Source organism: Microcebus murinus, chromosome 22, assembly GCF_040939455.1.
Source record: "Microcebus murinus isolate Inina chromosome 22, M.murinus_Inina_mat1.0, whole genome shotgun sequence".
Taxonomy (NCBI): domain Eukaryota; kingdom Metazoa; phylum Chordata; class Mammalia; order Primates; family Cheirogaleidae; genus Microcebus; species Microcebus murinus.
The window spans coordinates 810311-826954 of NC_134125.1; the positions used below are offsets into that span (position 1 = coordinate 810311).

The following is a 16644-nucleotide window of genomic DNA, read 5'->3' on the forward strand; positions in this document are numbered from 1 at the left end:
ACTGAAGCTATAAAGAACCAGTTTACTTTCAAAGTAAATTGATTTTATAACGAAAGGGAATAATATCCATAACCTACACATTTCTCCAGATGAAAACAAGTAGCTCTATTTTACTAGAGCATTTGTATTTTATTCATGTTCCTTCCATTCTTTCTTACACAGTGCAATAATAATCCTGAACTTACCAGAAAATTTTCTGGTAATGCATCAAATCCTTTAGGTCTCAACTCTTTTCCTAAAGAGAAAAAGTACACAATTAGTTTTCTCTAAAGCTGTGGAGATGACATTCTTCACAATCAGCAGGGCATCTCTGCTCATCTAAGTCACGTCCTGCTGCCACCACCTACATGCAAGGAGAGACAGGAAACACAAGTTCTGTCTCCTCCTCTAGTGACCCAAAGCAGTGGTTTGGGGGGTTTTGTTTTGTTTTTCAAAGACAGAGTCTTGCTATGTTGCCCAGGCTGGACTCAAACTCCTGGGCTCAAGCGATCCTCCTGTCTCAGCCTTCCGAGCAGCTGGGACTACAGACACACTACCAGTGTGCCCGGCTGGCAGTGGTTTTTATTATCTCATACTCTGTGACTTTCAGCACTGGCCATCTCACCCTCAGTTTCCTCATCAATAATAGCCTTACGCCTACCCCTCCCATGGACATCCTGAGAATCCAAAGAGACAGTGAATGCTGCCTCCATCGGTGCCTGGCACGAACCACGGTGACCAGTAAGTGGAGACAGCTACCGCACAAATAGCTAAAGGAAGAAACATTCGGATGCCCCGCACAGGAAGATGCCCAGGGGGTCTCCCGCACACCAGATGTCTCAGTGAGTTCACTCCCTGTCCAGGGACTCAATTCGGGGCATAGGCTCAGATACTCAATTCTGTGTATCCCAGAGGAGATCAGCTTGGGCATTCTGACTCACACTAGCACATCTAAAAAGAACTGGGACATAAACTAGAAGGGCTGTACAAAGAGAAAGGTCCTAACCAGGCAGACCAGCTGTTCACAAACGACCTCCAGGGCAGGCTCCATGGTAAGCTGTGATGCCAGGAAGCTGCCTGATAAGCAGAGAAGCTGAACCAAGTACAATTCAGAAAATGTTAAGGCTTTTTTTAAAGTATCATACCTCTCCTGGAAACTTTCTGTAAATTTAAGGCCTTTTTTCTTTTTTCTTCTAATTCTACTTGTAGTTTTATCTCCACAACCTAAATACAAAGAGTTAAATAAATGAGCATGTTATTAAGGATGTAAATTATAGAAGCTCTGCATATAAAAACATTGAAACTCATAGTCTAAAAGCACAGTTGTCCTACCTCATTTCAAATTACTTCAAAAAGAAATTTTCTGTTTGGTGCTTTTTCATTTATCTTGTCTCTAACTACATCCTGCCCAAATTCAATTAGGTGGTGAGATAAGAATTAAAATCTTACAAAAAGAGTGAGTGAGCAGTCATTCTGGAGATGAGCCGCCTCCAGTGACTCACACTAACATGAGAAGAACCTGAAGGCCCGGCCACGGCTCTCACAAGTCTCCCAGCACGTGGGCGACAGGGGACCATGTGTCTCCACACACAAGGTAAGAACGGGCATTTCCCGAACTTTACGATGATCTAGCGGCCCAGGAAGATGCAGATGGGGCCGGAGGCCTCCCATCCACGACCCTCCTAAACGACGGTGCCTGCACGATCTGCCTCGAGCAGCCCCAGCCCGGAGACCATCTGATTCTTATGACCCCATTAAAAGTGCAAAATTTACCTGCTCAATATTTGACCAAAAATATTCTATCTCTCGGGCAGTTGAGGCAGCTATACGCCTCAATCTGTTCTGTTCTTCTTTCTTTCCTCTTTCCTCACGAAGCTTCTTTTCTTCATGATGGCGTGCTACGGTTCTAACCAGCTAGTAAACAGAAGTGCAAGAATTTTACGTTGTACTCTATGTTGTGCTAAGAAAAAAGTATAAAGTTTTCAAAAATCTTCTCAGCCTAAAATTACACGTAATTCACTGTCAGATACATCCTCATAAGCTCTTAGAGTGTGCCGGGAGAAACAAAATAAGCAAAAATCACCATCGACATTTTGCTTGATTTTTCCACACAGTGTTATGTTACTAATACATATATTATTCTCAAAAAATGAAATAGCATACTACGCTACAATCTTCCTTTCCCATTTAATATATGATTAACATTTTTCCATTCAAGAAACATTCATCACCACCAGTTTTAGTGGACCAAACAGTATTTCACTTCATGAATGCTGCCAAATTTATTTAATTTCTAGGTATAAAAATTGTTGGATTAAGATAATTCACATTTCTAAGACTTTTGCTTTAAATTGCAAAACTATTTTCCAGAAGTTTATACTCTTTACACACCCACGAGCAGAGCCTCAAAGACATAGTGAGAAGTAAATTAAAAATGAGAACGTTGGCAGAGCCCTACGCATGCCATCTCAGCTGCCCCAGCCCAATTCCAGGAGCAGAAATGCGCTCAACTTTGGGGGCACTGCATGCCGCACTCACACGCACCCCGATGGGCCTCACCGTGCTCAACACAAGCCCTCGCCTGGGAGGAGGCCACCGCGTGTCCCTGCCGAGCCCAGCGAGTGAGGCGGACATGGTGAAGGGCAGGCCCTGCCGCAGGCGGCCACTCGGCGCCTAGCGCAGGCCCCAGCCTGCATCCCGCAGGTGCCTAGCTGCTCCTCTGTCCCAGCACCCCCAGTGCCCACCCCACCCCCCGCAACCAGCCTACTACCCACATGCCTGGCCTCTCGCCCTATCCAGCCCAGTGTCCACATGTTCAGGACCAGCTCCTGTGTGGAAAAGGAAAGACTTAAGGAACAATCTGAGCTTTCTCTGAAATGCCCGTGAATCTGACTCGAGAGCCTGTACTCCGAACCCCACTGCTCCCCTACGTGGCGTCGGCTTTTCTCTACCACCTCAATAGGGACAATGAGGGGAGAATTCAGGGGAGCGAAGCAGACAGGGCAGGGGACGATGGGTCAACCTCCAATCTTCAGAGTACAGGAAACATGAAGAGCGAGCCTAGGGCCCTCCACACAGAGGCAGTGATGTGGTGACAAAGGGGGAACAAGCAGGGCTCCTGGCTATTCCCACATGGAAAGGACAGCTGCTCCCACTGAGGCCTCAGCGTCCTAGAACCTGTCACAGGCTCTCCCTTGCTAGTGCTAGCAGTGGGACCTTGGAGTCCCCCCAAGGAATGTGCCTATGTAGGGAACAGAAAGGAGCAAACAAATGTTTGAGCAGAACTGGGAAGAGCCAGACCAGAACCCAGCAAGGAACAGGCAGCAGGCGGGCAGGAAGGCTGGGGAATGGCCCCTGCTGCCCTGCACCGACTCCCGCTGCCTTCTCACACTCAGCCTCCTCAGCTCTGGCCAGCCCTGGGCACCAGCCTGGGCCTTGGGCAGAGGCACCGTGATGCTACCTGCCAAGCAGGCCTGGAAGAAAAGGAACCCGAATCCCTCACCAGAGCTGCAGGGGGGACGTGCTTGCTCCCGTCTCAGAGGTCAGCTACCTGGCACCGTTGCTCCCCAGGCAGCAGGAGTCAAGGCCTCTGAGAGCTGCTGTGCAGGCCCACCCACCTGCAGCATTCGAACTCCAGCTGCCAGCAGCAGATGCAGAACAGTGGCTGCTTGCACTGCAAACCCACCTTCTTGGCAGCGGCCACCTTCCACCTGCGCTCCTGGGCAAAGTCCGTGGCCATCCACTGTGCCTCCTCCAGCAGGTAGTCCCAGTGGGATTTGGGGCGCGGGGCCTCCTGCAGCTTCGGCAGCCGCCTCAGGGACCACAGACCTTCTTTCCTTAAGTCCGCTATGCGCTGGTGGACCTGGTTCTCCTGCGAGCAGCGAATGGGAGAGCAGGGTCAGCTAGTACGACCACGTCTGCCCACGAGTCAGACCCCAATGCGTGAAACAATGCCGTGAGCAACACCTGGCTAGAAGCTGAGGGGAGCGCGTTCACGAGGGTCACAGCTCAGTAACAATATTCTGACGGGAGGTCACATGCTCGGAGAGCACAGAGGAAGGAGTGTGCAACTCTCCCAGAAGCCTGAGAAGCCGGAGCGACAATCCTGTCCCATCTCTAACGATGACATGTAAAGACAGCATTTATGCTACAGTCTACACAAGGGGAACATATAGTGCCTGGAATTTGCTTTAAAACAACACGGGAGGAGAGCAGATGAAACGAGCAGCTGCACATGGATATTACGTTAAGGCTGCACAAGGAGGCGCATGGGGTCATGACACTCTGTACTGACATATGTTTCTTTTCGGTCCCCTGATGAAGCTGAACAAATAAATGCTGAGTGCCGGGCAGTGGCTCTGGCAGACAAGGGACAGGCCTGGGGATGCAGAGCCTCACAGCCCGAACTCCCAGCCCGGCCACCACACATACTCACCTGCCCCGCCCCTGGGCCACCCAGACTGCTGATTGTACCTCAAGAAAACAGACTTTCTCCACGAGTCTGCTTCCACCCCAAGAGGCTAAACCACATGGTTTTAATGTTGTTTCTACTGATCACGAACCACATTCACTCGTCCTTACTCTCAGGTGTTCAGCTTTAAACCATCACATTCTTACAAATTACAGTCAAACGTGCTTCACCAACTGGAGCACGTCTATGACTCTTGGCACGCTTACCAGCGCTATCTGCTCCGCCAGCTTGTCCGGGGGGCCGTCCTGGGAGGAGGTGGCACTCTGCGCAGGGCTCTGTGGTTTCGGGGGGGCTGATGCCGCCACCCCTGGCGCCCGGGAGGAGACTGGAGAGAGGGCCTTGCTGGCTGCCGAGGAGGGTCTGCTCACGGGAGAGGAGCGGGCAGGCAAGGCTCCCGGGCCTGAGCCGCTCGCAGGCGCCAGGGCTGAGGTAGAAGAGGCGGGCAGAGACCGCGGGCAGGGCGGGGCAGGGTCCGCAGGTGGCCTTGTCGACGCTGCCGTCTAGCAGGCAGAGGACAAGCGGGGCAGGGTCAGGACAGGGCTCCAGGACAGGACTCGGCACCAGAGTGCTCACTCCACCAGGGACACATGCAGCCAGGGCCACCTCTGCAGCACCAGCCAGCACCACACCCACACGCCATAAGGAAAGCCACACACCAGACTCAGTCTACACAAAACAATATCCGTTTTCTTTCCACAAAACCAAATAATATCTCTGTATAAACATTCTTCACACCTGTAATCCTAGCACTCTGGGAGGCCGAGGCAGGCAGATTGCTCAAGGTCAGAAGTTCGAAACCAGCCTGAGCAAAAGCAAGACCCCGTCTCTACTATAAATAGAAAGAAATTAATTGGCCAACTAACATATATAGAAAAAAATTAGCCGGCCACAGTGGTGCATGCCTGTAGTCCCAGCTACTCAGGAGGCTGAGGCAGGAGGATCGCCTGAGCCCAGGAGTTTGAGGTTGCTGTGAGCTAGGCTGACACCACGGTACTCACTCTAACCTGGGCAACAAAGCAAGACTCTGTCTCAAAAAAAAACAAAAAAAGTCTTCACGTGTTGTCTTAGAGCTCACATAAGCGTTTTCTTTTTTTGCTTTTTCTCTATTTTTAAAATTTTTAACTTTTAATTGTGTAAGATTTTTCCTCATTGAAAAATACCAATGCTCATCCAGCACCTTTACTCTGAAGAGCAAACACATTCCGTGTGCCTCTCACAGCAGGCAGGCTGTAAGGGCAGAAATCCTCCACAAGGCCGGGACCACAGACGGACTCAAACCCATGGGAAATGAGGGGCGGAGAGCAGGGGTGCAGCTGGTACAGGAGGACTGAGTGCCGACCAGCATGCACAGCTGTCGTCACCAGATGCAGAGAAGGGCCAGCTAGAACTCCCTCTCTCCAAGTCACGCCATCTTCCTCTTCCCCTACCCCAGGGGTCGGGAAACAGCGCCCAGCCACACAGGTTTGGAAATAAGTTTTCCCTGGAGCCCAGCTGCATCCATTCACTCACGAGCTCTCTGCAGCTGCGTCTCCACTCCCTAAGCAACACTGCGTGCGGCAGAGCTGTCACACTGACTACCTAGCCCTTGACCAGGAAGTCTACCAACCTTTGCCCAACTCACGGGTAACAAACACGTTCCTAAAAACTTTGTAAAGAGCTTCTCTAGGCCAGGCGTTGTGGCTCATGCCTATAATCCTAGCACTCTGGGGGGCTGAGGCGGGAGGATTGCTTGAGCTCAGGAGTTCGAGAGCAGCCTGAGCAAGAGCGAGACCCTGTCTCTACTAAAAAAATATAGAAAGAAATTAATTGGCCAACTAATATATATAGAAAACACTAGCCGGGCATGGTGGTGCATGTCTGTAGTCCCAGCTACTCGGGAGGCTGAGGCAGGAGGATCACTCCAGCACAGGAGTCTGAGGTTGCTGTGAGCGAGGCTGACGCCACGGCACTCTAGCCCGGGCAACAGAGTGAGACTCTGTCTGAAGAAAAAAAAAGGGTTTCTCTAAAATCGTTTTCCACAGCTGATCTTTTCAACAACACAGGCAGGTAAATTAAGAAAACCCACAGAGCTGCTTTAAGTCAATGAGAGAAGGTGCTGAAAAAAGAATCACTTCCATGAAAATCTACAGCAAGCAACAGCCTGAGGAGCTCAGCTGCCCTGGGTGTGCACAGAGCTGCCATGCGGGCCTGCACACAAGGCTCCAGCCCCAACCCGGGGTCCTCCAGCTACTGGCTATTCTCGCCTCAGTTTTTTCCCATCCATAAAGTAGGGATAATAAAGATTCCACTTCACGGGTTTGCTAGGTAAAAAAAATAAAATGTCAAAAAAAAATAAAATGTCAATAAATTCCTCATCGCAGTGCCCGACATCTCAGCTCACAGAGGTGACCAATAAGTGATAGCTAATACTGAATGTTATTATTCATTCATCATTGTATACTCCAGACTTTGAACCAGAACTTGAACTCAAAGCCCACTGAGGAACTCCCTTGTCAATGAGGGAGGGCGGAGGCCAGGGAGGGTGCTGAAGCGGCTCTGCCACACGCTGACGTGAGGCGGACGATGGACAGAGATGATTCTCTGAACTCCCCACTCCCCTGCAGTGCTCAACAGATAGTTCAACCAGCCTGCAGTATTCCACTACTCTTTAGGAGCCAAAAGGAGCTTTCTGTGTATGTTCCAAAAACACACATGGGTAAAATTACTCAGTGGAGAGGAGGACCACTTTAAATCCCATAAATGTGTATCAAGCTGGAGAGCAATGACTCACACACGTTTGTAGAGAGCACAGCAAAGGAACAGAATAGAAGGCACCCAGGGAGGACTCGCAGCGGGTGGCTAGCACAGTTTTGCACTCAGACAGAGCTAGTGTCAGGCTGTCCTCACTTCACTGCCACGCAGCCCGGGGCCGGGCCCCTGATCTCCGAGCCTTCGTCTCCACACTGGTGAAATGGGCCACACCACCTACCTGGGAGCTACTGGGCCGATCGGAGGGATAACTGACAATGCCCTTCCACAGTATGGGTCAGCAGGTGCGGGCTCCCTATACTACAAGCAACAGCAGCTTCCCATTATTTTAATAATGATAACATCAAAAAAAAAAAAAAATCAACATAAGGCCGGGCGCGGTGGCTCACGCCTGTAATCCTAGCTCTCTGGGAGGCCGAGGCGGGCAGATTGCTCGAGGTCAGGAGTTCGAAACCAGCCTGAGCAAGAGCGAGACCCCGTCTCTACTATAAATAGAAAGAAACTAATTGGCCAACTAATATATATAGAAAAAATTAGCCGGGCATGGTGGCACATGCCTGTAGTCCCAGCTACTTGGGAGGCTGAGACAGAAGGATCGCTTGAGCCCAGGAGTTTGAGGTTGCTGTGAGCTAGGCTGACGCCACGGCACTCACTCTAGCCTGGGCAACAAAGTGAGACTCTGTCTCAAAAAAAAAAAAAAAAAAAAAAAATGATAACATTATTATAGAGCCAAATAAAATTATGTTGCAACTACTGAATTAACCAATTGTTCTAAAGTGGGGGAGTAAACTGCTAAGAAAAAAATGTACAAGTTACAACGTTGTGCACCACCCCATCAAATACACAGATGGCAAGCCAACTCTGCAAACCGTTTTTCTTCCTGTCCCACATCTAACAAAATAACCAATGTCCGGAGTACCTGCGGCAGGGACGGAAGCTGAGCGGCCTGCACCTGCGCCTTCCCAGGCGTGGGGACATGCAGGGTCAGCTGTGCGGGCTGCGGAGGAGCAGGGGGCTGGCTGGGTGGGGGCGCTGGCACGGGGGCGTTCGGCTGCTGAGTCTTCACCGGGATGTGGAGCTGTGTCTGAGCCTCCACCGCCTGCGGCTGCTGAGCCAACTGCAGCGCGGAGGGAAGGGCCGAGGCAGGGACGCCGGCCGGGGGCAGCCTTCCGGGCAGCTGTGGCGGTGGGGTGTGCAGGCTGGCAGCGTTCTGCACAGGGGGCCCCGTAGAGGGGTCGTACTGCTGCTGACTCTGTTTCTGTCCAGTGAGCTGCGCAGCCTGAGGGGTGGGGGGCATTCCTCCTGCAAAATAAGAAAAACCCCAAGAGAGATGATTTCCAAGCAAGTCACAAGGAAATGCACAACATCCCAGTGACTGTCAAAGACTCATTGTACACTCACACGGGAAACTAGCGTTCTGTTAGATCTAGTGTCACACATGAGCACACAAAAAGGAAGGAAAGGCACTTGACCTTTGCAAGTTAGCATCAAGCAAAACAAGTACCGAATAACCACAGGGCACCCCTACGACAGCAGCAATTAAGAAAAACACAACAGGGTCGGGTGCGGTGGCTCACGCCTGTAATCCTAGCACTTTGGGAGGCCGAGGCGGGCGGATCGCTCAAGGTCAGGAGTTCGAAACCAGCCTGAGCGAGACCCCGTCTCTACCAAAAATAGAAAGAAATTAATTGGCCAACTAAAAATATATATACAAAAAATTGGCTGGGCATGGTGGCGCATGCCTGTAGTCCCAGCTACTTGGGAGGCTGAGGCAGGAGGATCGCTTGAGCCCAGGAGATTGAGGTTGCTGTGAGCGAGGCTGACGCCATGGCACTCACTCTAGCCTGGGCAACAAAGTGAGACTCTGTCTCAAAAAAAAAAAAAAAACACAACAGGAATAAAAACTGTTGAAAAGCACAACGGCAATGCGATGTGTGGCTCCCATTAGAGTGACATGCACATGTCTCTGGGGCTTTTCATAGGGTATTAACTGGGACTCAGAGAAATATCCCAATTTTAGAGACTTCACTTCAGTATACTACCTCCACTACACGAGTTTCGCTACTGGTTTTTAAGATCTGTATGCACTCCCTCTTCAGGTGCTGAAAGAGCAGGTTCTGAAGCTGGGTCTTACCTTGTGCTGTCGGCATTAACTGCTGGAGAGGGACTCCTGTGTTCACCCCCGGGTGCTGGAAAGCTACCCCTTGAGGACCCACTTCAAGTCGAGGTCTCTTAGACTGCTCTAGAATGATTTTCAAAAAAGGTACAGTTTGATGTGAAAATAAAATCACAAAAGGAGTAGAAAAAAACATGTGTAAGTGTTTTTATAATCTTTGAACAGGGAGGCCTTTCTATGCATGAACTAAAATCCAGAAGCCATAAAGGATAAGGCTGATAAATATAACTTCTTTTCATTAAAAATTTGCCAATATAGGAAAAAACACCCCAAAAAGGCAAAGGATGAGCAGCAACCGGAGAGACGACGCTGCACTGCAAGTGGCGGAGGCTGACGCACGCGACACCCAGAGCACTTAGCAGTGAGCACGCGTGGGGTGGGTGGGGCCACGGGCACACAGACAGCAAGGGCAGAGAGGATGGACAGCCGGCAGAGGAGCAGATTCACGGATGGTCAGCAAACACGAACAATGCTGTGCAACCTTACTCAGAACTAAAGAAATCCACATCAGAACGAAGATGAAACTTTTCACCCATTAGATCAACAAAAATTAAAAAATTTATCATACTTAATAAAATGATCAAAATGTGAGAGCAGGAATTGCTGATGGTAGTGAAATGCCCTTTTGGAGGGCAATTTAGCACCATCAATACCCAATCACACGTGCACTTTGACCTGGCAATTTCATTTCTGGTTTTTCCTTTAGATATAATGAAAAACATGCCAAAAAAATACATGAGACTAGAGTTCAGTCCTTTGCCGACTGTAACAGAAAATGACGGCAGTAACAAATGGATGTTGACGAGGATCTCACTGAGGAAGAACGAGCGCTTGCACGATGGAACACCACGCAGCCCTCACAAAGGATGGGGTGTACGGCTTGCAAGGATGCACACAACAGTAACAGTGGTTACGCGGAGGCCAGGGCGTGGGCAGGCACCAAACCAGAGGCAGACTTAAGTTATACCCTTCCGAACTGTCTGAATCGTTTACATAAAAAGGCATTAAGTTTATAATTTGAAGAAAAAAATTCAGTTTAAAACATGACAACTTTAAAAAGCAGATTTTATAATCATCATGATGACTAAAGAGCCTATATACAGAAAAACAAAACAGAGTACACCTGTTCCACTGAAAAACTTCTAACTTCTGTACACATAAACATTTACATATTTTGTTCAGCTGATAATCACCAAAAGAAAAATAAACGTCCAAAGTAGCACTCGCTCTTTAGGAACATGCGGCAACTGCCACGACAGCTGTGTGAGGAAGCGGACTCCGGGGCCAGGGCAGCCCGCCGCTGACGTACCTGTGGGGGGCACTGCCTGCTGCCTCTTGAACGGGTCCGTCTCCACTGTGCCGCCGGCCCCTGCCACCAGGCTCCCTGCCAGGGCTTGCTGCTGGAAAAAAACAAAAAACTTGAGATTATGATCATTTAAGGGCATTACAAGAATGAATATAAACTAAAGCTATAATAATTACCCCAAACATTGACCTCATTCGTTTTTAATAAATGTTATCTACCCAAGGTCTTTAAATATACACATATAATGTGTATCTATGTATAATAAATACCTTGAAATTCTAACTTACCTCTGAAAGGGAGGGAAAAAGACTTGCAAAAGATATATTATTCTGGTTTTATTTTTATTTCTTTTTTTTTCAGACAGAGTCTCACTCTGTTGCCCGGGCTAGAGTGCCGTGACATCAGACTAGCTCATAGCAACCTCAAACTCCTGGGCTCAAGTGATCCTCCTGCCTCAGCTTTCCGAGTAGCTGGGACTACAGGCATACGCCACCATGCCTGGCTAATTTTTTCTATATGTTTTTAGTTGTCCAGCTAATTTCTTTTCTGTTTCGAGGTCTCACTTTTGCTCAGGCTGGTTTCAAACTCCTGACCTTGAGTGATCCTCCCACCTCAGCCTCACAGAGTGCTTGCTAGGATTACAGGCGTGAACCACCACACCCAGCCAACTATTATTCTGGTTTTAAATGGAATTTCAAATAAATGCAAATCTATAGTACTTCAGAAACTAACTGGCTTTGCATGTCGAATGACAACACAAGGCTGATTTGCGGAAACATCAGTCTCAGTTCTAAGACAACAGCTTAGCTGACCTAATCAATCACTGCCTACCATAACTTCACATAAATAGAAAGGTTAAATTGTATTCCTACTGGAAAATGACACTAAACCCCAATTAATAACAATCTAACTTGGATCCTTAAAATGATATTTCTGTAATTAGCACCCTACTTGACATATGGATATGTGAAATTATATATGTGTTACTTAAAATGCTTAAAGTGAAAGAAGCTGATCTGAAAAGGCTGCATGCTACATGACTCCAACACCATGACATTCTGGAAAAGGCAAAGCTACAGACACAGTAAAAGGTCAGGGGTTGCCAGTGGCAAGGTGGGAGGAGGGAGGATGAGCAGGCAGAGCACAGGTGGTTCTTAGACACCACTCTGCATGATGCTGTAATGGTGGGTACACGTCATGACACATTTGTCCAAACCCACAGAACGCACCACACCAGAATTGAACCCCACCGTGAACTACAGTCTCTGGGCGATCATGATGTGTTGATGTGGGTTCATCGGGTGCCACAAACGCACGCTCTGGTAGTGGACGCAGATAAGGGAGAAGGCCATGCATGGGTACAGGTGGGGGTGTGGGGAATTGTCAGTACCTTCCCCTCAATTCTGCTGTGAACCTAAAACTGCTCTAAAAAAATAAAATCTTTTAAAAAAAAGGTTTACATGAGAAGCTGGGGGCATGTTATTTTAGAAAGACAGAAACTGGCCAAGTCTTGGTCAGCACAGATTTAACCCTTTGCACTCGCTTGCTTTATTCTCGATTCCTTTATTCTACTCAGGATTTAATTTTTTAAATACCCCAGATTATACAAAGCACGGCAGTAGAATAAAAAACTGGAGCTTCTTTTCATACAAACTTATTTATTTGGATTTTTTTATATTTCAAATTATGGATACATTCAAAGAGTAGTTTTAATCTCTATAATTTTTGCTAAATGTGTGAGTCACACTCGACATCCGAGTGAAAAGGGCTAAAACTCTTTTCTCTGACGCTTTTCCATCTGGCCACCGTTCTTGCAATTACAGCAAATGCTGAGAATGGTGCATCACAATCGCTAGTTGCTAAATTATTCTTTAATTAATTCCAATTATATCTACTCTACTTAGGCATGTTAAATGCAAAAGACTGCAGAAACCTACACAAAGTAACTGTGGGATGAGACTGCCCTGCAGCCACACACAGCCATTACAAACCAGGCTGTGGGTTTAGCCACTCACATGAGGAAAGGCTTAATAAGAGTTATTAAAAGGCAAAATAAGTGACAAAACAGCGTATGTAGCATGGTGACACACCATTTACATTTTACAGAGATGGGGAGGAAAGAGAAGAGAAGGGGAGATGGACAAAGAGAGGGAGGAAGGAGAGGGGAACGGTTTGAACACAGGCAACATATTGTTAACAGTGGCATCTTGGGGCAGGGTCACAAGTGTGGTGATTCATGCGTGTACACGTCTCTAGATTTTCCAAATGTTCTACAATGAACATGTACTACTTATATAATCAAAAGAAGAGTTATTTTTTTAATAAAAGAAACTGACAAAGGGCTCTAGTAACAGCCAAGTCCTTCCTAGCAGACCAAACGTACTGCAGATAAAACATAAAAAATATGAAAAGGTAGGCAGATGACACAGGAAGGGAAATGACAGTTCCAGGAAGAGACACACATTCTCCCTGGTTTGAAGAACAAGGACAGACAGCAGGAGACCCCACGCTCTCTCCCTAGTCTCTGCCACATCTCTGCTGACTCTCTGCTGACCACATACACGCTAACAGGGTCCCAGCCAAGGCCAGAATACTAAACTGAGACCTCAGGTGCCACCTACCACAGAGGAGTGTTTGCAGCTTCAATTCGATAAAGCTGTTAGTTAAAGCAAAGCAATCTATACTCTTCAGAAGAACATAACAGAATCCAGAGTTTCTACATGTCATTCACAATTGTCCAAAATCCAATTCAAAATTACTCCAAAATACAAATAAGAGAGCATGAGCCATCCTAAAAGACAATCAGTGGACAGTACCCACAAGAGGATCCAGAGACTGGAATTACCTGGCAAGGATTTCAAAGAGCCTTTCATAAGTATGCCCAAGGTCATAAAGAAAAATACATTATATTTTTCTACGAATAAAGGACAAGAGGAAATCTTGACAGAAATATAGAAACTATTTTTAAAGAGAGCCAAATGGAGATTCTAGAATGGGAAAATAAAACATGTGAAATACAAAACTTGTTGGAGACCGGGCGTGGTGCCTCACGCCTGTAATCCTAGCACTCTGGGAGGCCGAGGCGGGCGGATTGCTCGAGGTCAGGAGTTTGAAACCAGCCTGAGCAAAAGCAAGACCCTGTCTCTACTATAAATAGAAAGAAATTAATTGGCCAACTAAAATATATAGAAGAAATTAGCCGGGCATGGTGGTGCATGCCTGTAGTCCCAGCTACTCGGGAGGCTGAGGCAGGAAGATGGCTTGAGGCCAGGAGTTTGAGGTTGCTGTGAGCTAGGCTGACGCCACGGCACTCACTCTAGCCTGGGCAACAAAGCAAGACTCTGTCTCAAAAAAAAAACAAAAAAGAAAACTCGTTAGAGAGGCTTAACAGCAGTGCAGAGATGGAGAAAGTGAACTTGAAAACAGAAAGAGAAGCACCAAGTGAAGGACCTGACTTAGAGGCACACCCCAAGGCTCCCCAAAACAGGACGGCGTGGCGCTGGCGTAAGGACCAGCAGTCAGATGGAAAGAACGGAGCAGAGTGCCAAGAAACAGACCCATCCTCACACAACCACGTGATTTTCAAAAGGCTCCAAAGCAATTCAATTCCATGGGGAATGGAAAGTCTTTTCAACAAAGGGTGCTGGGAAACTAGATATCCATATGGAAAACTGATAAACTGGACTTCATCAAAAGGCAAAGGAGGAAGGTCCATGCTCTCCTCTTCCCCGCCACCGTGGCTGGTGCTGTGGCCTCTCCCAGGGGACTTGGGAGGTGCAGGTCCCACTTGCCACCATGCCCCGCAGAAGACACGGGAACTGCTCCAGGTGCAGTGAACACTCATCTCCGGTTTTCAAAATGACAGTTAATTTTATCTTATTCAGTCTTCATGAATATTTTATTGGTAAGGATACTGTTTTTAAGATATAAACTTGATTTTAACTAAAATCCATTATTATAATTTTTTTTTGAGAGAAAAAGAACCTCATTCTGTTGCCTGGGCTATAGTGCCGTGGCGTCACCCTAGCTCACAGCAACCTCAAACTCCTGGGCTCAAGCCATCCTCCTGCCTCAGCCTCCCGAGTAGCTGGGACTATAGGCACGTGCCACCATGCCCAGCTAATTTTTTCCATATATTTTTAGTTGGCCAATTAATTTCTTTCTATTTATAGTAGAGACGGGGATCTTGCTCTTGCTCAGGCTGGTTTCGAACTCCTGACCTTGAGCAATCTGCCCACCTCGGTCTCCCAGAGTGCTAGGATTACAGGCATGAGCCACCTCGCCCGGCTGATAAGTGATTCTTTAGTCTGTAAAAATGGTGAATTATATTAAATCAAGATATATTCTAAAGACAGGGAATACAGAGATCTTCAGTGTTGCAGTCTGCTGTGTCAGCAGTAGTTTGTGATTACTAGAAGGCAAATTTCTGACCAACTAATAGAAACAAATAATTAAATAAACGAACTTTAACCTAACTGGAACCACGCCCTGTACGACTAGGCACTCAGTCACTGAAAGGACAGGATGGAGTCCAGGTACTCCCTGAATACATTGAAAGGACACACCTGTAAGTGTGGGGGACTAGGTGACCTCGGGTCGCTCTTAACTCAATATCCTAAAAGAAGTCCCCTCTACATTTAACCTTGGAAGAGGGCAACCGAGGAAAGCAAAAAAACCTGTGTGTTCTCTCTTAAAAAGTATGTATATTAAAACAAGTTAAGATGCCACTTTATACCTATAAACTTTTAACTGTACACATAAAAATATGAACACGTATACAACATACTATAAAAAACAATAGTTGGTATAAATGTTTATTAGGTCTAGTTGGTTTATGGTGTTGTTCAAGTCTATTTTCTTGTTGATCTTCTGCCTAGTTGTTCTATACATAATTGAATATAAAATATTAGGCCAGGCGTGGTGGCTCACGCCTGTAATCCTAGCACTCTGGGAGGCCGAGGCGGGCGGATTGCTTAAGGTCAGGAGTTCGAAACCAGCCTGAGCAAGAGCGAGACCCCGTCTCTACTATAAATAGAAAGAAATTAATTGGCCAACTAATATATATAGAAAAAATTAGCCGGGCATGGTGGCACATGCCTGTAGTCTCAGCTACTCAGGAGGCTGAGGCAGCAGGATTGCTTGAGCCCAGGAGTTTGAGGTTGCTGTGAGCTAAGCTGATGCCACAGCACTCACTCTAGCCTGAGCAACAAAGCGAAACTCTGTCTCAAAAAAAAAAAAAAAAAATACAGAAATTATCTGGACAACTAAAAAAAAAAAAAATATATATATATATAAAATTAGCCGGGCATGGTGGTGCATATCTATAGTCCCAGCTACTTGGGAGGCTTAGGTAGAAGGATTGCGTGAGCCCAGGAGTTCGAGGTTGCTGTGAGCTAGGCTGATGCCACAGCACTCTAACCTGGTCAACAGAGCCAGACAGGAAAGGACAGGGGAAAGGAAAGGACAGGGGAAAGGAAAGGACAGGGGAAAGGAAAGGACGGGACGGAGGGAAAGGGAAAGGGAAAAAGGGAAAGGGGAGGGGGAGGGGGAAGGGAAGGGAAGGGAAGGGAAAGGGAAGGGAAAGGAAAAGGGAAAGGGAAAGGAAAAGGGAAAGGGAAAGGGAAAGGAAAAGGAAAAGGAAATATTAAAGACTTCAAAAAAAAAAAAAACCAATAATTGGGTTAAGATCACAGAACCATAAATAACTCTTCATCTTCTCTAATATTATAGTCACTGAAGAAAACTCTCCAAATCAGGATAGTTTTATAAAATATAAATAACTATAATATCAGTATTATTATGTATACAATAACTGTACTCAATAATACCACCCCAGGACCTTTTGGAAACAGAAAATATTAATAATACCTACAATACTGTGCACTCTAGATTTATATCTAGAGTTTAATTTGCATTAAACTCTAGTTCATCATAAAAATCCTACAACTGTTTGCAAATAACAAA

The 16644-nt window shown here is 47.0% G+C and overlaps 1 protein-coding gene across 6 annotated transcripts in view; it reads right to left on the reverse strand.

Moving 5' to 3' along the window:
- Positions 1–16644, reverse strand: part of LOC105879464 (E1A-binding protein p400) — a 99017-nt gene that overhangs the window by 64283 nt on the left and 18090 nt on the right. For 2 of the 6 annotated variants that reach the window (XM_075996406.1, XM_075996402.1), the window contains exons 3-10: positions 10684–10774; positions 9333–9440; positions 8118–8500; positions 4657–4950; positions 3665–3850; positions 1753–1893; positions 1125–1203; positions 186–235 (exon numbers count right to left, since the gene is read on the reverse strand). In XM_075996406.1, coding sequence (XP_075852521.1) covers positions 186–235; positions 1125–1203; positions 1753–1893; positions 3665–3850; positions 4657–4950; positions 8118–8500; positions 9333–9440; positions 10684–10774 — 1332 coding nt within the window. The remainder of the gene's footprint in view (positions 1–185; positions 236–1124; positions 1204–1752; positions 1894–3664; positions 3851–4656; positions 4951–8117; positions 8501–9332; positions 9441–10683; positions 10775–16644) is intronic. The other 4 variants (XM_075996407.1, XM_075996404.1, XM_075996403.1 and 1 more) reach the window with 3 other exon arrangements.